Source organism: Eulemur rufifrons, chromosome 16, assembly GCF_041146395.1.
Source record: "Eulemur rufifrons isolate Redbay chromosome 16, OSU_ERuf_1, whole genome shotgun sequence".
NCBI classification, from domain to species: Eukaryota; Metazoa; Chordata; class Mammalia; order Primates; family Lemuridae; genus Eulemur; species Eulemur rufifrons.
The window spans coordinates 3889676-3910064 of NC_090998.1; the positions used below are offsets into that span (position 1 = coordinate 3889676).

The 20389-nt window shown below is 52.9% G+C and overlaps 1 protein-coding gene across 6 annotated transcripts in view; it reads left to right on the forward strand.

Moving 5' to 3' along the window:
• Window positions 1-20389, forward strand: part of TSPAN9 (tetraspanin 9) — a 189545-nt gene that overhangs the window by 51415 nt on the left and 117741 nt on the right. Inside the window, exon 3 of one of the 6 annotated variants that reach the window (XM_069490035.1) lies at window positions 19316-19390. The exons of the other annotated variants lie outside the window; for them this stretch is intronic. Coding sequence (XP_069346136.1) covers window positions 19342-19390 — 49 coding nt within the window. The 5' untranslated portion in view covers window positions 19316-19341. The remainder of the gene's footprint in view (window positions 1-19315; window positions 19391-20389) is intronic. 6 annotated transcript variants of the gene reach the window in all.

Genomic DNA, 20389 nt, shown 5'->3' on the forward strand with positions numbered 1-20389 from the left:
GTGTGCTGGGGGGGGTGGGGGTTGGTGGGAGGGAGAGACACCTGGATTCCTGGGGTCAGGGCGACTGTCAGAGCATCTGTGGTTACTTTGTGGTCACAGCCCAACACCTCTGTGAGAAGAGCGTGTGTGCAGGTGCTGTGGGGGGCTGCGCAGTGCAGCCAGTGAGCAAGCAGGAGCTGGAGGAGCGAGCGGGTGGTCACCGTGGCTGCCTCCAAGCACCCCGCCAGGTGTGTCCTGAGCCGGAGGCAGGGGTGGGGCGGGTGCGGCTGGAGACACCTCTGTGGCGCTGCCAGTTGGTCCCAAACCTCCTGCTGGCTGGTCATGCCATGAAGGCATGAGGCCTGGAGAGGTGTGTCCTTGTGGTGGGACCTGAGTTCCCATTGGCCTGTCGAGCCACCATTGCTACTCTGGGACCAACTAAGGCAGGGGGGCTTTTGTGGGGACCCCCTTTTCCAGTCAGACCCCTTCCTGATGCAGAGCCTTCCCAACTTGGCAGCAGTAGGGAGGTTGGCTCCTGGGCTGCTCCTGTCTTTTTCCTCTACAAGGGGTGTCTTCCTGATGACCTGGTCCCTCACCCCCGTCCCCCTCTCTGGGCTGCAGACGTGGGGCCCCGAGTGGGCATGTGAGTGTCCTCAGACTCTAGCAGCGCGGTGGCACCAGTGGATGGGAGGCTGGGCACAGGCTCTGCCAGACTTTTCTTGGACCACCCTCTCCTGGCCGTCCCAGGAAGGCGCAGGCATCTGCCGCCGGAGCCCAAGTCACTGTCCTGACTCCCTCCCATCCCAGAACCCTGCCTCCTGCTTCCCGCCTCCCCCAGCCTCACATCCCGCAGGTTTGCCAGCAGGTACATGCTCTGCTCTGTGCACCCACACTCATGCCAGGCCAGGTATGTGCCCCAAGGGAGCGTTACCCCGAGTTGCCAGCTCAAAGCCGCCTGCTTTCTACCGGCTGGCGGAGGACTCCGTCCCGGCTCCAGCATCCTGCCTGGCTCGTGGCCACCCCCGCTCCAGCTGCGGCCTCCCTGTTGTGCTCCTGGCAGTAGCTTGCTGGGGGCGGGGGGAGGGGGGTCCTTTCCTCTTGGCCTCTCCTCTCGGCTATTACATCAGCTCAGCCAGATGCCCCTGGGGGCTGCAGACAGGGTTTTTTATTAACTTTTTTCCAGAGGAAATAATTCCCCCTCTGGTCACACAGATTTCTGCATGCAGTTCTGGGGCTGGACTACCCCTGCATCCTACGGTGCTCGGGAGAGGGGCAGCCTTGCCCCCTGACGTGGGGCTGCCGCCTGGGCTGTGAAGAGGGCGGTGTGGGCGCCGGGAGCACCCAGAGCTGGGAGTCAGTGTCGCCCCACCCGGCTGTGTGACCCTTCCCTCTCCAGGCCTCGGCTTCCCCCTCAGAAGCCTGGGACCGTGGACGGTGAGGGGTGTGCCCAGGTGGCTGGCACACCTGGGACATATGAGGTTGCTCATCGGCGCTGAGGGGCCATGTGAGCTTTGTCTCCCTCGGCGCCTGCTGGTGTCACACGTGTTAAGAGGAAGGGGCTGGTCCAGGGGCACATCGTCGTGTGGGAAGGGTCCCGGGGTCCGGCCCTGCCCAGTTCTGCCTCTGCTGTCCCCTTGCGGGCCTCTTCTCCGGGCTCTCCCCTTCTCCTCCTTTCCTTTCTTCACTTCCGTTCCATGCCCTCCTCTGACTGCTGACCCCAGACTCACCAGCCTGCGGGTGGGGTGGGCCCCAGACCTGCTGTTGGCCCCTCAGCCCCGCTGGCCCTGTTCTGTTCTCCTCTGGGTGGCAGGAAGCTGCACACTGCTCCCAACCCAGAGCCGGGGCCACAGCACGTGGACACCTGAGTGAGGAGCCCCCGTGCACTCCGAGCGTAGGCCCTAGCCCCGCCCCAGGCCCACATCTGGCCCAAGTGCTCAGTTTCCCAGCTGGCAGTTGCCTCCTGCGGCCCCTTGGCATCTCTCAGGTTTCAGCTTTGGGGCCCCTTTTCTTTTGCGGGGGATGTCTAGGGAAGGTTCAGCTTGTCCCCTCCCTTCATCGGTCTGAGGCTGTAGGGAGAAGTCTCTGGCAATATTGTTCATGATCCTTCCGTCCAAGTCTTGGGTGAGCTGTGGTTTTTAGCAGGTGGCTGAACAGGAACCAGTTTTAATTAGATTTCCCCCTTTTCTGTTTGCACCTCCTCCTTCCCCTCCTCCCTTCACCCTGTCAGGGGCCAGCCTGCCCCTACTGTGCCGTGGGGGGGCCTATTCCCTGGGTGAGGGGATTCTCTCCAGCTTGCCCTTCCTCCTCCCCGCTTGGCGCCAGTGAGCAGCTTCCAGGGTGCCCTCCACTGCCTGTGGCCCTCGGATGGCTTTTCTCCCCCTCGCAGCTGGTGACACCCCAGCCCCTGCAGCCGACCCATCGGGCTCTGGCCATTGCACCCCCACAGCCTCACCCAGAAGCCCCAGCAGGTCTGTGCTCCCGCTGCAGAGTTAGCTTTGCGCGGCCGTCCACACGCCTAGGGAAGCCTGTGTGTTGGGGCTGAGCCAGGTGTCTCAGGGCACCCAGCAGGACAGCCTGGGGAGGGGAGGATCGCTGAGGCTAGGGCCACTCCCAGTGCGGGCCGATCTGCCAGGAGCTGAGTCCAGACATGGAAAGTAAGCATTTAGAAATGCTCCTAGCAGTTCACATGGCCATGACATTCTTTTTTTTATTTTTTTAAATCTCAGAATATTACAGGGTACAAATGTTTTGGTTACACGGATTGCTTTTTTACTGCTTGAATCAAAGTTATAAATCTGCCCATCACCCAGATAGTATACCTTGTACCCATTAGGTGTGATTTCACCCATCCCCTCCGCTCCCCCGACCTGCATGATTTCTGTTGAGTTTTACTTCCATCTGTGCACATGAGTGCTGATCAGTTAGTTCCAATTTAATAGTACGTGTGGTGTTTGTTTTTCCATTCTTGTGATACTTCACTTAGGAGAGTAATCTCCAATTCCATCCAGCTTGTTGCAAAAGGTATTAATTCATTTTTTATGGCTGAGTAGTACTCCATGGTGTACATATACCACATTTTATTAATACACTCATGTACTGATGGGCACTTGGGTTGTTTCCACATCTTTGCAATTGTGAATTGTGCTGCAATAAACATTTGAGTGCAAGTGTCTTTTTGATAAAATGACTTTTTTTCCTTTGAGTAAATACCCAGTAGTGGGATTGCTGGATCAAATGGTAGGTCTTCTTTAAGTTCCTTGAGGAATCTCTGTACTGTTTTCCATAGCGGTTGCACTAGTTTGTAGTCCTACCAACAGTGTATAAGTGTAACTTTCTCTCCACCTCCATGCCAGCATCTATTGTTTTGGGACTTTTTGATAAAAGCCATTCTCACTGGGGTTAGGTGATATCTCATTGTGGTTTTGATTTGCATTTCTCTGATGATTAGTGATGTTGAGCATTTTTTCATTTTTATTGGCTGTTAGTCTATCTTCTTTTAAAAAGCTGCTGTTCATGTCTTTTGCCCACTCTTTAATGGGGTTGTTTGATTTTTTTTCTTGCTGATTTGTTTGAGTTTGTTGTAGATTCTGATTAGCCCTTTATTGAATGTATGGCTCTATTGATAGTTTCCTTGGCTGTGCAGAACCTTTTTAATTTAATAAGGTCCCATTTTTTAATTTTTGTTGTTGCTGTGATTGCTTTTGGGGTTTTCTTCCTAAATTCTTTGCCTAACCTGATATCTAGAAGAGTTTTTCCAACATTTTCTTCTAGAATTTTTATAGTTTCATGTCTTAGATTTAAGTCTGTTATCCATCTTGAGCTAATTTTTGTGAGTGATGAGAGATATGGATCCTGTTTCAATCTTCTACATGTGGTTATCCAATTTCCCAGCACCATTTATTGAGTAAGGATTCTTTTCCCCAGTGTCTATTGCTGTCTACTTTGTCAAAGATCAGGTGGCAATGTGTGGATGGTTTTCTATCTGGGTTCTCTGTTCTGTTCCATTGGTCTATGTCTCTATTTTTGTGGCAGTACCATGTTGTTTTGGTTACTATAGCCTTGCAGTATAGTTTAAAGTCTGGTAAAGTGATGCCTCCAGATTTGCTCCTTTTGCTTAAGCAAAAGGCCGTGACATTCTAGGTTGCTTGGTGTTTCCTAGTGGCAGCGCCAGGGGAATCTTGGAATTTGGTGGTTGGAACCAAGGAAACTGTCAGAGGTTTTTAGTTGAAGCTGAAAGACATGTCTCATTGAACAGGGTACAGGCCAGTTTGGGTGTTAAAAGCTGGAGGAGAGTCACATGTGCTGTGAAATGTGTCACAGCCCTGCACAGCAGGATCACATGTCACCCAGGAGGGACGGGAGATGAAAAGCCCGGCATCTGCCACAGGTTGGTGGAGAAGTACTGTCCTTGGCATTCCAAGACTGCAGAGAAGTGTCCCTACAAGGAAACTTTGAGGGTTTCCTAGGAAAAGTTGAAATGTATCTTTAGATTTGGTGTGGGACATTGAGAAGTTTGGGGTCTGATGATGAAGACCCCAGTGAAGTCAGGATTTCTTGGGGGAATTGGAATGAGGAAGGTATGTGGCCTGGCACGGGAGGTTGAAGGGGAGTTTGGTGGTGTGTTTGCAGTGGCGGACGCAGGCATGTTTGGGTTCAGCATGGGAGGCCCTGAGGAAAGGCCAATGGGGGCTCAGAGATGCTGTGAGGTTCCATGGGCCAGGACAGAAGGAAGGACTGGGAGAGAGGACCCGGGAAGAGGGGCTCAGCAGTGTGGACCAGTGGGCGTTTCGAGGTGTACAGTGGGAGGCTGAAGAGAAACAGGGGGTTTTATTTGGCAGACGAGAAGGGGATTTGGATGTGCTTTGGGTAAGGAGCAAAGGAGTCTGCGGGTTATTGGAGGAGGCCACAGGGACGAACTGGGGCCCAGTGGGGAAGGGCCATCAGCGTTGCGGTTCACAGTGAAGGCCAAAGGGGGATTTGGAGCACACGTGCAAGGCTGAGTGGAGCCATGAGATTCAGTTGATGGGGGACCAAGGGGCTTTTGGGTCCTCGCCAGAGGTGGGGTTTGGGTTTTGTCTTGCCCAAGCTCATGGGCGCTTCTATAGTCTGTCAGCTCTCAAGTATCCTGTGTCATGAGAAAGTCTAAGAAAACTCTTAACCGGTCCACTTAAGACTTGCTCCTTGATGCCAGAACCTTCTCTGTCCCGCGCCTCCCTGGCTGTCTCAGCACCAGGGCGCCGCGCCCTGCCTGCTGTGGGAGTCCGCAGGGGTCTTGGCTCAGAGCCGCAGCCCGGGCCCTTCTCTGTGTGGCTCAGAGGCTTCTCCAGCCCGTCCCCAGAGTGGTGGTGGGTGTCCTGCCGGCCTCTGTAGCAGCTGAGATGCCCTGGGCTCTGCCAGCCCCTCCTCCTGCCCGGCCTCTGCTCCTCCAAGGCCCACCCATCCTTCCAGGGCCAGCAGGAGCCCTGCTTCTTTGAGGAAGCGTTGGGTGGCTCCACCACCCAGTGGGCCCTCCCTCCTTGGTGCATGTGGTGTCTCCTTGTTTGCCCTTCGCTTGCGCTGTGGGTGGCGACAGCTCTCGTGTTTTGACCTGACTTTTCAGTGTGCACTGTCCTCCAGCTAGACTGTAAGCACTCCAGAGGCAGGCCTGGTGGCCTCTGCAATTGTGTCTTAGTTGCTTGGGAAACACAAGGTCACTGGTCCAAGGGCTTTTCTCTGAGTTGAAGCCACCTGTCCTCAACACTGCTCCTCCTACCTGCCTGGTCAGGCCCACTCCATGGGTGGGCTGCTCTTGCCTTTCCCCTTGGCAGGAATAGCCCCACATCGAATGAGTCACCTCCTCCCAGGTGGCAGCCACCTAATGCTTGGACTCAGGGACGCCACCCCGTGGGCCAGCAATGGACTTATGACAGTCTGCCATTTGGGAAATCCTGGGGCTTCTCCTTGGGACCAGTAGGGGTCCCTGTGTTTTCCCCTGAGCCCCAAAGCCCATTCTCCTGCTCTGGCCCTATCCTAAATGGCCAGCAGGTGACCAGCAGGATTTGGCATCAGGCATCATGCCCAGTGCTTTACCCCGGCTGGATGCTCATGGGAGCGCGGTGCGGTAGGTGTGTTCTACAGATGGGAAGACAGTGTCACACTGGAGTCAGAGCTGGTAACCACTCTGCACTGCTGCTCCTGGGCTGACCCCCAGGCCCAGACTCCCCCCGTGGGGAGCCAGCCGCCCTCTCCCTCGCCCCAGCCTTCATTTTATCCTGGAGCCTCCCCACCCACCCGCACCGCTGGGCTCCCCTCTTGGCAACTGCTTCCGCTTTTTCTCTGGCTGGGGGCCCAGCCTCCTTTCTTGGAAACTGAGAGGGGTTCAGGCTGGTCCCTCCATGTGGGCCGGGCCCCTCCCCTTCTCCCTCCCCGAGAAGGGCCAAAGCCGTTCCCAGGCTGGTGCTAGATGCAGGGAAAGGGCGGGGGATGAAAGGTGATATATAAATGTAAGGCGATGAGTATTTATTTGACAGGGACAGCTGCCTGTGGTAAAGAATGTAATCTAGTAATCCTTTTGTGAAAATCGGATCCGAGGCTCAGCACGCCGCCTGCCCCAGCACAGGGCTGTTTCCCCTCCCCCTTGCCCCCCCACCCCCGCCAAGCTCTCTTGCATGCCCACGGGTCTTCCCACGTCTCTGCCCTCATGTGCCCCGGGGGCATGTATGTGTATGTGTGTGGCGTACACATGCATGCGCTCTGCTTCTCTTTTGCTTTTTTTGGGTTTTTTTTTGGGTTTATGTTGTCTTACATAACCCTAGTACAACTGTCAAAACCAAGAAATGAACATTGGTGTAATGTTACTAGCTAAACTACGGACTTTATTTGGATTTCACTTTCCCCACTGATGCCCTTTTTCTACTCCAGGGTCCTCCATTGAGTTTAGTTGCCACGTCTGCTTGGGCTCCTCCATCCTGTGACAGTCCCTGGGTTTTTTTCCTTATCTTCCACGACTGTGACAGTGTTGAAGAGGACTGGTCAGTCACTTTGTAGCATGTCTCCCACTTTGGCCTTGTCCAGTGTTTTCTCTTGATTAGACTGAGGTTGTGCATTGCTGGTGAGAGTGCCACCGAAGCGATGCCGGTCCTTCCTGGTACATCGTATTGGGGGCGCTTGATGTCAGTGTGTTTTACTACTAGGGATGTTGCCCTTGATCACCTGGAGAAGGTAATGTTGGCCAGGTGTTTCTGCTATAAAGTTACTGTTTTTTATTTGTGATTAATAAGTGTATTAGGGCCAGATATTTTAAGACTATAAAAATATCCTGTTTTTCCTCAAAATTTGCCCACTAATTTGAACATCCATCAGTGGTTCTTGCCTGCAACTATTATTATTGTATTGTTTGCCTAATGGTAACTTTCCTATTTCCCTAATTTCTTCTGAATTTATTAATTGGGATTCTCTGGGAAGGAAGAGCTGTCCTTTTCTCCCACTTATTTATTTATTCAGTTAGTTATTTTTATCATTACAGACTCATGAACATTTATTCCATAAATATAATATAATGTATGGATATATGATATATAATAAATATCATTTATTGTTATTTTATAGCTTATAGTTACCATAATTCATTACCATAATTATTTTATTGCTCACATTGCACCAGCTTTGGCCACTGGGAGCTCTTGGAAGCTCTTTCAGATTGGCTCCTGGGGCCTTTGGATATTTTATTTTATTTTATTTTACCATTCTCTTACCTTCTGGCACCACAGGGCGCTCCAGATCATGTTATATTTTTCCTGTCCCAGCCCTGGAATTAAGCACTTCTCTGAGGAGCCCAGTTCCTTTTGCTGGAGAATGGAGTTTAGAAACCAAGATCGGGGTGCTAGTTGTGCTCACTGCCGCTGGGGTGTCATTGCTTCTGAGTCCTCTCAGAGAACAGAGCTAGGAGAGATATGTGTGCCAACTCATCCATACCCATGTATCTATATTTGCTTCTTTTTCTATGTGTGTTTATATTTTAAAAATCATGAGTTTGTACTGAGTTTTGTTTGCTTTTAATTTGGCAGTTTTGGAGCCAAGAGGAGTCTGGGAAATCAAGTCCCAGTCCTCCCCTCACAGAAGACAGAGTCACTGAGAGGTTGGGGGTCTGGCTGAGGTGACCTGGCCAGTCAAAGGTGGGTGTGGGGCCAGGACTCAGGACTCTGGATGTCTGGCGTGATGTCGCCTCACTGCAGCAGGCATCTCCGACTCCAAGGGCATCTTTTGACAGTAGGTGTATTTACTGAGTTGAATAGTGTCCTCCTCAAGTTCATGTCTACCTGAATCCTGTAAATGTGATCTTATTTGGAAATAGGATCTTTGCAGATGTAATCAAGTTCAGATGGGCTAATATTGGATTAGGTGGCCCTTAATCCGATGATGGGTATCCTTATAGGAGGAGAGAAACGTGGACACAGAAGCACGCAGGGAGGGCACCCGTGCTGATGGCGGCGGAGACTGGAGTGACGTGTGCGCCAGGGATGGCCAGCAACCACCAGAAGCCAGGAAGAGGAAGGGGCGGGTCCTCCCCTAGAGCCTGCAGGGAGAGCGTGGTCCTGCCGACACCTTGGTTGTGGACTTCAGTCTCCAGAGCTGTGAGACCAGTTCCTGTTGGTTAAGCCACCCAGCTTGTGGTAGTTTGTTACGCAGCCCTAGGAATCTCACAGTGGGGTTCGTGGTGGACGCTGCGGATGATCCTCTTGTCTCATATCAGGGTAGCCCTGGGGAAGTAAAAGCAGAGGCCTCATTAGCATGTTACCTACGCCGGGTTCCCCTTCAGTGAGGTTTGTGTTTGGGCAGAATTAAGACCCAAAGGACTTGGATTTTGAAGCAATAGATGATGCTAATATATTTGCCCCTTGTCCCTATTTCCCCAAACCTTTATGTTCTGAGGATAATAGTCAAATTATGTTTCTTAGCATTAAATTTAACTTCAAGTCTGTTGTCTTGCGTTGTTTCCTTGCGTACGCAGCTCAGGGACACCTCCTAGAAAATACTCTTCCCTGATTTCACACGTCAAGCTCATCCCTAAGGCTCCCCCTGCAGCCTTGTGAGCACACCCATGTGTGCAGCAGCCCTGGGTGTCCTTTGGTGCATGGCATATTTGTGTACTGCTTGCACCGTGGGGTCCTCCGGTGGGCCCGGCAGGTGCCTGCCCTGTTCTCAGTACCCGTGCTTGCCCTGGCATTCACCTCCAGACTTTTGAGCTCAGACCCACCTTTCAGTATCAGCCCAAGGCGGTCTCCTGTCCTGTCTTTCCTAACTCTGCCAGTCCACGGTGTCCATGCTTTGTATTGTCACTTGGCAGTGCTCTCATTTGGGAAATGACCTTTTTATGTGAGCTTGTTTTGATGCACCAGCTTGACTGAGAGCTCCTTCTGGGTGGGGGCCCTGCCATCCCTAGAAGGCGCTCCACTTGGGTTTGCCGCAGACCTTTAACCCTGGGAGCAGTGGAACACCCCTCTCAATACATCTTGCTGTCTTTGGGGCAGAAGATTCCTGACTACTTATGGGGAAACTGAGTCCCAGGAAAAGGGAAACCTACATATCACCCTGCATCTCCATGGCACACACACAGCGAGGGCTGGAAGGCAGGGACCAGGTGTCCGGAGCTTCCCAGCAGCCCTCTTGGCCAGGATCACCCTCTCCTGCTCATTCCTCGTTTTTGTGTCCAGATGGCTGGGGGAAGGCATGGCTGGCATCAGCCAAGGTGATGCATGACCACATGGGGCTCAGAGCAGAGAGGGCTCAGACCATGAGGGGTGTCAGGCTGGGAAATCGGAAATTAAAGGCCTGGCACTGTGGCCAGCAAAACCTCCCCCTGGTGTGATGCTCCGAAATCACCTGTGGTGGGTTTCATTAACATGGGCACAGGGGAGGGGAGGCCTCTTGGCAGGCGCAAGAGACAGATGGGCTGCAGGCTCTGGCCTGGCCCTGTGAGCGAGCCATGGGACACTCGGGCTTGGCCGTGTGCTTGCATTGTCAGGCTCCCGCAGGCACAGGCGCGGGGAGCTCTCCTTCTTGGAAGCTATGTGCCCCCACCCCCAGCAAGCCCGCTCCCCTCTTGGGCCTCAGTCTGGTCGTCTGTAAAATGAGAAGATTGGGCCAGAGGATCTTTGAGGTCTCCCTGGCCCTGCCATAGCCCAGACTTGTGACTCATGGTCGTCAGGAAGGTGGCTGATGGCAAAGGGGCAGAAGGGTGGGCCTAGGGTGGCCAGCCAGGGGTTGGAGCTCATGGGAGAAGGACAGCTTCCCCCAGATGTCTTAGGGCCCTCGGGGAGCTGAGGGTGGGAAGACTGCGTGGAGATGGCAGCCTGTGAAAAGGCAGAAAAGAGGGCTTTTCTTTCTCCATAGTCCCTTGGCATTTTGATTTGCATTCTGCCCACCCTGCCTCTCTCCTGCAGGTGTTTGTTGAGCACCTCCTGTGCTGGGGCATAGCTGTGCACAAGACAGACAGGGTCGTTGCTTTCATGGCACCCAGGTGCAATGGAGTAGGATGGACATTGAGACCAGTAATCGCACAGATAATGGATTATGCCTGGAATAAGTTCAAACGCCTCTGTGCACTCTGCCCTCTCTCCCTAATCTTACTTTCTGTTCCCTCCACTGTCCTCCTCTTTCCTTCTCCTTGTCCTCTTCCACTTGCTTTGTCTCTATGGCATTTCTTCACCTCCCCAATGCTGAGAGCTTCCTGGGAGCCTGGCTCTCTAAGGCAGATATGCAAAAAGCCCGAGGTCTTCACCCTCCTGCTTTTGTGTCTGGGGCATTCTCTCTGGAGGAGCGTGGTGGTGCCTGCTCTTCCTTTGTCTGTTGTTGGTGGACCCCCTGGCCTCTGAGAGGAGTAACAGATTGTAAGCTTTGGGGCCAGACTTTTCTGGGTTTGCATTCAGATTGTGACACTTACTAGCTTGCACATTTCACTTACCTTTTCTGAGCCATAGTTTTCTCATCTGGAAAATGGATTTAACCACACTTACCTTCCAGTATTTTTTGGGACATCAAATGGGAAAATGTAAGTTAAAGTACTTTGGGTGGTACCTTGAATATAGTAGGTGCTTGATTCAAATTAGCTCTCTCTCCCCTTTTCTCCTTCCTTCCCTTCCTTCTGGGTTTGTAGTGAGATATTTTGGAGTCTAGGGTGGAAGCAGGGGAGCCCTGGCCCTCTGCAGGTCCCACGTCAGCCTGGAATGCAGGCGTGGTGTGGGGGAGCCGCTGGGCAGCAGAGAGGGGCAGTGTTCCCCGCTCTGGGACGAGGTGCAGACCTCGAGCTGGGGAGGGCCAGGAGCCCGCCAGGGGCTGGAGAGAATGGCAAGCGTCCCATGCATCCCAAAAATGAAGCATAGTGTGACAGCTGCCCGCTGTATCCTGCTGGGTGTTGGGGCCAGCGAGACCCTCACCGAGGGACATGGTTGGTGGCCTGCTGGAGTGTGAATCCTGATGGCGTCTCCGCTGAAGCAATGGAAAGTGGCCCTCCCTCCTTCACATTGCCCCCACCTCCCTCCCTGCCCCCTTCCAGATTCAGTTTTTTCTGCGCCTGCAGAGATCCTGGGCCAGACCAGTGCTGTGAGGATGGAAACGTTCTATTCTGCAGTGTTCAATACAGTGGCCACTAGCTACATGTGGCTGTGGAGCATCTGAAATGTGGCTAGTGCATCTGAGAAGCAGGGTATTTAATTTTAGGTTTAAATGGCCACATATTGCTAGTGGCTGCCACATTGGACAGCACTGTTCTAAACCAACAGTTTTCACTTGCAACATTGCATCACACTGATGGGGCCCCTTTGGTGTGGAGCGCTTAGTAAGAAATTACTAAACTGGATGACTGGTGTACATACACGTGTGATGGGGGACATAGCTTGGCAGGTAAAAGGCTGGCCCTGGGGAGTCTAATCTTTGGAGATTGAGCGGAGGGTCCGGACAGACAAGGAGGGGAGAAATCTCAGTCGCCCCACGTGTCTGGGAGACACTGCAAAGCTAGGGAAGGAGCTTTGAGCAGCAGCTCCCCTGAGAGGAAAGGGTGGCGGGCGCACCTCCCAGGCCACTGGCTGGAACTCTGATGGCCTTCACAGGAGCTGCCGGAGACCCGAGAACTCGTCTAGTCTAGCCCGCTCAGTTTACAGGTCGGGAAACTGAGGCCCATCGTACACGGGGGACCAGAATATAGTACCTCGACTTCTAAGAATTGCCCTGAAAAGTAAATATTATCAGCCCCATTTGCAGACAAAACAGAAACTGCAAATCAAAGCCACAAAGCTTTTTGGTGGAACCAAGATTTGGTCCCAGGTCTGTAGAGTCACCCGTTGATTCTGTGACAGACCCAGGCTCACGGACCCTCAGGCCAGCATCCACATGGCTGGGTCACTGCGTCACCCTCCACCAGCCTGGGCTGGGGTCGGTGTCCTGGGCTTCCCTGAGGGACGGCCAGTGGTGCGGGCCCAGCTCCCGCGTGGGTGGGATTGTGGCCAGGGGGGTGTGGAATGTGGCCAGCGTGGCACTGCCTGCTGCAGGGCCTAGAGCGTGTGCCATACTGCAGAGTGGCCCTGCTGGTTGTGGAATTTAGAGACACCTGCCTGCCTGGAAGGACCAGGAGGGATGAGGGAGGAAGGTCAGAGTGGAGCTGACTGCTCACATTCCACTCCTTAAAGAGAAGTGTGCAGAGGAGACCTGTCTCTTGCCTTCCTCTCCAGCTCCGGCTGGGACGCTGCCCAGGCGGGGGAAGGGCCCTCCCTCCATCCAGCTGTTGTCCACTTCCCAGCCCCCCTATGGCTGCAGCTGTCCTAGCTCCATCAGTCACGTCCAAGGCTGGGTGGGAGGAGGGGGCCTCTCGGGCGTGTGTGGCCGAGGTAACTTTGGCCCCTGCCTCTGAAGAGGTGTCTCCAGTTGCTGAGCGAGGGGGCTCAGGGTGGTGGCCGCCTCCTGGCTCTTGGTGAGAGTGTGGGGTGTGGAGGGCTCAGCTTTCAGCCCTTCAGCATTTGTTTCTCTGGGAGGGCCACTCTTTTATTGAGAAGAATGGTGATAGTTAAATTCTTCCTTCATCTCCACCCAACTCTGCCTGTATTCTTGGCACTTCTTACTCTGCTGTCATTTTCATGAAAGACTAAATGAAAGACCCCTCACCTACCTCCGGCGCAGGGAGATAGGGGTCTCTGTTCCTTCTGGCCTGCTGGTCGGATGTTGATGAGACCTCGTGTGTGGGGTGGGACTTGGGGTATGTGGGCTGTGAAAGAACAAGTATGTTTTGTCCTCCAAGTCCGGGCGGGAGGCAGGAAGATGCCCGTCCTGGCCTCAGCATCATCTGTAACCAAGCCAGTACCTGGCCTTACTCTCTCTTTTTTCTGAAATTCTACGGAGTCTTCGAAGGCTCTGACGACCTTGCATTCTTCAGAAGCTAAAGGGAAACATGGAAAGAGAGAAGTCGTTCTGTTCTTGACGGACCTCAGTTTGCCAGCCTCCGGGGGGTGGGGGCGGGGGGAAGCACTGCCCCAGCAGGCGACAGCATCACGGTGTGAAAAGTTGATTTGAGCCCTTTGGAGAAAAGGGCCGAGGAGAGAGACACGCACTTTGTTTTTGTTCTTGGTTTTATCTGGTCTCAGTGCAGGACGACTGCATGGGTGCTAGCCAAGTATTAGCCATCAGTGATTGCAGCCCTGGCCTTGTGTTAGAGACATCTGGGGAGCTTGTCAATAATTCAGACTCCTGGGCCCCCAGCCCAGATCTTCTGAGCCTGAAACTCTGGGAATGGGGGCAGAGATCTGTAGTTTGAAACCCTCTCCAGATGATTTCAATGCAAAGTTAAGTTTGGGAAGGTCCAACTCCCCTTTGAGGAGAAACCTCCTGGTGAACTGATAGTCATAAGTGCTTTTCTCTGAAACCTGCCCGCCTTTGAGGAGCAATCAGTTGGTTCATTGATTCATTGATCCGTTCATTGAGCCAGCAGACATTTAGTGCCCGTCTGTGGTGTGCCAGACACAGCTCTGGGCAGGGGGTGTGGGCACAGGTAGGTGGAGCACTCTTCCGTCAGGGAGGGTGCTGCCCAGTGGGAGACAGACAACCCCGCAGTTGTTATATAACGCAGCGTGAAAGGGGGGTGTGGGAGATACTCATGGGACTGTTGAGTTTGGCCAGAACCGTGTCTCGGCTCCCTAGTCTCTTCCGGTTCCTCTGACGGAGTTACAGGCTTACGGCCCTTTCTGTGTGTCTTTGAACAGAAAGGGACCTTAGCAGGTGCCTCCGTCACCCCCTTGTTTTCATATAAGGGGCAGCTGATGCCCAGAGAGATTAAGGGACTTGACCAAGGCCACCCAGCGAGCTAGTATTTTTTTTGAGGGGGGGGGGGTTCTGGGATGCGGAGGGTTTACTTTGGAAAAACTGCATCGTACCCAGTGGTGTATCTGGACTCTGCAGGTGGCAGACAGACATGGTGTCAGTCTTGGTTTCAGCCATGTGACGGCGGGGGGGGTGGGGGCGGGGGCGGGGGTGAATCTCTTTGATTCCTGGATTTCTTGTCTACACTGTGAGACTAATGCACTTGGCTGCTGGTTCTTAGAATTAGAGATATCATGTGCTTGGTCTATGCTAGGTGCTCAGTGAAGGCAAGTTTTTCTTCTCCATCATATTATTTGTTCTTTTAAGTGAGGACAGCATGTTTTTTGGGGCCTCAGACTTCCTGAGCCTCCTAGCTGGGGGTTGCCTTGCTAATTCCCCCGTAAAGGCTGATTTCAGGGTGCCAAGTTCCAGACCCTGCAGGAGAGCGTGTGCCGCCCCTTCTCCGCCCCATGCCAGTGCTGGGCTGGGGGTGCCCGCCCTCCTGTGCCTTTGACTCAGTCCCCTGACAGCTCCGTGCAGATTGCTGGAGCGCTCAGAATGCCTCGCTCTCAGAGAGCCTCCTTCATCCAAGCCTTTGTCCTTCCGCTCCACATTAGACTCTGTCAACATTTTTTCCCAATGAAGTTCTTCCTCCCTCTGCACCGGTCCCAGTCTCCAGCCAGCTTCGCTAGCCAGGGACACAATTGGATTGCAATTGTTAGCACTTCCTGGAGCTCAGGTCTCTGGAGAGCTATAAAAATCCAGGAGTGTTTCTGGCCACCTCTCCATGTGGTTTTTAGTGCACTGTCACTCACGCACGCCCTCGGAACGTGTGCACACATGTGTGCATGCACGTATGTATGTATTTGGCTCTAAGGGAGGCCCTCGTATTGCATTACCTATGTTGCTGGTTTCTGGCTGCCAGTGTGAATTTCTTAAGCGGATTTTCTGATTCCAGGCTCTGGAGGGCTTGCCCCCACTGTATGTAATTGGGCACGAAGCCCACGGTGGTGTGGATTTGGGTAACGGCTGGGCCACATTCCTCCCATTCTTTTCTCACAGGAAAAAGTGCCTGGGAATAACCCTGCGGTGGGGGTTGCATGTGGGGGGAGGGCCAGCTGCCTGCCTGGGCCTTCACATTTGGCCCCTCTTGGCTCCTCCAGCCCTTCCCTACCACCTCCTCTTGAGGCAGATGCCACCAGCTGGGCGGGCACTGGGCCACACATGTCCCTCTGTGGTTCCGTGACCCGCCCGGCTCCTCTGCACACCCAGACACGGAGGTGGGGCAGCGATGGGTGAAATCCCCCTCCCTCTTTCCCTCTCTTCAGCCCTTTCTACGTTCTCCTCCTCACTTTAAATTATAAAAAAACCCAAAAAACAAAATACTAAACCAATCTTTGGAATTGAAAAACAAAGGCCCAGCAATCAGGTGTAAGTAAATTTCCCTGCAAATGGGATGCCCTGATGGATTTGGGGTGTGATTTGGCTGCTTGGCTCAGACAATTCTCTGAGGAGGTTTTTCCATCTCCAGCTCTCGTTCCCCTGGGGAATCCACGGCAGGAAATTTCTCCCTGGGGAGTCTGACCAGATTGGAAGCTGTAGTTAAGGAAGGTTCTCTCTCTGTTTTCCAAGGCACCAGCCTCCATCACGGTTTACAGAGGCTGCCACGTCCCAGCCCTCACTGCCTGCCCACTGAGGAGGCTGCTGCGGGATCAGGGCTTCCGGTTGTCCCCGGGACCCGGCTCCGGGCCCTCGCCTACCCAGGCTCCTCCACGGGGCTTGGCCTGATGCCAAGGTGAGCTAAGATTTGGCTCCCACTGGCCCTTCCTTCTGTCCTTCTGCCTCGCTCAGCAGGCAGCCTCCTCCTGAGATCTGGCTCCTGGGTCCCCAGCAGTGGCCGTGATGAAATGTGTATTTATTTATTTATTTATTTTTATTTATTTTTTTATTGAGACAGAGTCTCACTTTGTTGCCCAGGCTAGAGTGAGTGCCGTGGCGTCAGCCTAGCTCACAGCAACCTCAAACTCCTGGGCTCAAGCGATCCTCCTGCCTCAGCCTCCCGAGTAGCTGGGACTACAGGCATGTGCCACTATGCCCGGCTAATTTTTTCTGTATATATATTTTTTTTAGTTGTCCATATAATTTTTTTCTATTTTTTTTTAGTAGAGACGGGGTCTCGCTTTTGCTCAGGCTGGTCTCGAACTCCTGACCTTGAGCAATCCACCCGCCTCGGTCTCCCAGAGTGCTAGGATTACAGGCGTGAGCCACCGCGCCCGGCCGAAATGTGTATTTAAAAGAATAAGTGAAGGACAGTGTTCAGGGAGACAGCTGGCCGGGCTGTGTCCAGCCTAGAGGCCATCGTCAGAGCCACCTTCTTTCCTCGTGCCACATCAGAGGACAGGGATGCTGGAGCCGCTGCAGAGATGGCAGAGTGACAGAGGGTCACATACTCATGGCGGATGGGACCCCACAATGATGTCTGCGCTCAGTGGGGAGTGCCGAACTTCCTTTTATGGGGTGTGTGTGCGTGCATGTGTGTTGTGGGGGTGGGGGTGCAGGGAGTGCCTTCTTTGAAGCCCCCCAAGTCTTCAGACTGACTTGTGGCAGCTTTACCCTGTGGCTCACCCCTGTGGGACTCCCAGAAGCACCTGAGCAAAGCAGACATGTCCTACCTAGCCATTATCATCATCTGTTTTTGGACTGTGCTAGTTTATATTAGGGTCAGGAGTGGCTAGGCATTTTTTAAAAAAAATGCTTATTGTATAACTAAGGCTGTATAACAAGAACACAAATCAAAGGAATAGGGAGAAAAAATGCCTCAGAAACCTGCCACCATGACAAATCAACTTTCCATTTTCCATGATGCCTTCAGTCTGTATTTACTTGCAAATGTCAGTTTCACCTGGTGGTAGTCATAATGTAGGTAGGATTTCGCATTCTATTTGCTTTATTTAATATTCTACCACAAGCTACGTCATCTTCATAATTAGACTTTTAAATGGCTCTGTAGGAATTGTTGAATATTTATCAGTTTTCCCATTGTTGAACATTTAGTTTGTTCACAGTTTTAACTTACCTAAATAATAATGCAAGAAACTAGATTAATACATTGTTATATTATTAATATATATGCGTGTTTGTGTCTATACATGTATCTGTCTCTCTGTCTTCCCTTTTGTGCCATTTCATGAGGACCGTTCATGAAGCCAGGCATTCTTTTCTGGAGCATTGGGGTGGGGGTCTCATTCTGGGTTGTTAAACATCAGCTGGAAACCAGGTTCCTGAGATCAGCCACGGGGTTTAACTCAGATCTTGGTCTGAGCCTGTCCTCACAAACTGCCCTTGGGAGGCAGGTAGCTGAGGCCCTGTTTTAAAGGCTGGTAACTCTGCATTTTCTTAGAGGTCTGGCTTTGAAGCCTGCTGGCCTGGGTGCATAGATTTTGAATATGTTGTTTCACTCTATCATTAATTCCTAAGTGCACTGTCTGACCCTATGCAAAGAAACAGACCCAGGTGCAGCTCCCACCCTCGGGGAGCCTGCAGTCTGCAGTGGCGCGGGCTCACCCATTCCGTCGCCTTCAGTCTGCTTTACGCAAGGCTCAAACTCAGATGAGGAATGACGGGCCTGAGTGGTGGGGTCTGCCACCAGCTGAAGACCACGTGCCCCATCTGAGCACATACTCGGGTCCAGCCGAGTGTTGCCACACCGACATGTGAGCCTGGCGTCTCATGTCCTCCCTCTCCCCTCTTTCCTCAGTGTCCTGTTCTTATCGTCCTGCAGCAGAATGTCCCACACAGGACACGACGCAAATACTCAGCTGTGTGGAAAGGAGCCAGCGCTTAAGTACAAATGGGAGACATTCTTTTAAGTAGTAAATAAACACTTAAACACAACTCGGGGCCCACGCGCATCTGGACTCTAGGCCCGAGTGGTGGAGCCGCCTTGCCTGTGGACCCACAATGGCGTCATGATCTCCCCCCATAATCAATCCATGGAATCCAGGTGTCAGTGTTTCAGCATGATCTCAGTGAGCCCCTTTTCTAGAGACTTCTCTAGATCTTTACAGACATGATCTGGCCAGGACAAAGACGACTGGAATATCTCGAAGGTCAATGGTCTGTAATGGTTAATTAAGTATTCTACAGGATTCTTGTGGTTCCCAAGATCTTCCATTTTCCAGGAGAAGTTTGAACTCCTGATTTTCTTTAGCTATTGGCAACTAGTTAAAAAAAAATGTAAAACATGGTGTAGACCAAATAAAATATATCTGTGGGCTGGATTTGGTCAGGGGGTACCGGTTTGTGACCTGGCTTTATGTATGAAGGGTAAGGTGTTATGCTGGGCACTTTGGAAATTAAGGACAGGCAATAAAATTAATAAAAATCATAGGGTTGTGGGCCGGGCACGGTGGCTCACGCCTGTAATCCTAGCACTCTGGGAGGCCGAGGGGGGTGGATCGTTTGAGCTCAGGAGTTCGAGACCAGCCTGAGCAAGAGCGAGACCCCGTCTCTACTAAAAATAGAAAGAAATTATATGGACAGCTAAAAATATATACAGAAAAATTAGCTGGGCATGGTGGCACATGCCTGTAGTCCCTGCTACTCGGGAGGCTGAGGCAGGAGGATCGCTTGAGCCCAGGAGTTTGAGGTTGCTGTGAGCTAGGCTGACGCCACGGCACTCACTCTAGCCTGGGCAACAGAGTGAGACTCTGTCTCAAAAAAAAAAAAAAAAAATCATAGGGTTGGGGGAGGCTGTGAACACGCTGCATTGCAGTGTGAAGCGTGACATGATCAGGGACGTGGGTGGGACGGAAGACGAGCTGCTCCAGGAATGCTGGGCAGGGACACTTGATGGTGTTCTGCGCTTTTAGGAAACCATCAGAGGAGGCTGCTCCTTGTTGCTGTTAGAACCAACTGAGGTGCTCGAAGTAGGTGTTCTCTGTGCACCATTCCCATCACAGAGTGTCTGTCTGTCTGTCTGCCCAGAGTAAGAGACCGTATTTTCCGTTTCTAGTGCCTTTGGGAAGAGCTAGGCCTTGAATGAGAGATGGTTTGAAGCGTGGAGTTGGAACTGGGAAGACTGGATTAGGTGGGTGCCACGTAACTTTCCTTTCCTCCATTTTCCCATCTGCGCAGTGAGAGAAATTGTCCCCCTTGGGCAGTTAGCAGTATTTATTGTAGGCACACTGGAGGCGGAGTTGCCGGCCCCCTCCCCTCCCTTCTGGGAGCTGTAGGGGAGATAGAGGGAGTGTAGGGGAGTTGGAGGGGAGTGTGTCTCAGGTGCTTTGAACTCAGGAAGGAGAGGGACTGGGAGACGCCGGCGTCGCCCCATGGTTTCCCCAGATGACAGCCGTGACGTACGAGCCTAGTGATCCTTAAGAAATATGACTTGCTAGGGAAATAAACACCCTGTGTTATTTATCGGTTATTAAAAACAACAAAGCTTTTCTCAGCTGGGAGGTTTCAGATCACTGACAATGTCAGGCCCAATTCTCCTCTGTTCATGATGGGTCAGTGTCCTCCCCAGCTGGTGTCAGCAGCGTCCAGGAGTGTGTCTGGGTGCACGTTGGGCCTTTGACGACCCCCTGGGAGGAAGGGAGAAGGGCATGGAGGAATCGGACGGCTGTGCAGGGCCTGGGCACGGACCCTGCTGTGAGTAACAGTAACAAAAAACTGCCTCTCAGTGCGGGGCCCTGTGCTCCAGGCTATATCTGCATCCTCTGATGTAACTCCAGGGCTGTGAGAGCAAGGGGCAGCAGGCGGGGACTCGGGGCTCAGGAGGGAGGGTGCCGGTGGAGGTGTCCCCCGTCTTCCTCATGGGGGAGGTTCGTAAGAGTTTGGATTAAGGTGAGACTTGGGCTTTGCTTCTGAGAGCTGAGTGGAATTCAGGGATCGAGGCCATCTTGGCAGCGGATGGAGGAGGCAGCGAAGGTCACGGCGGGGCAGGGCTGGGGGTCGGCTGGCCAGTGGGGAAGGGTGTCTGGAGCAGCAGGGCCTGGGGTGAGGGGCCCGGTGGAGGTAAGGCCCAGCCAACTTGAGGACCACTGCATTTTGACGTAGAGTAACTACAGCGTTGATAGGGACGGCG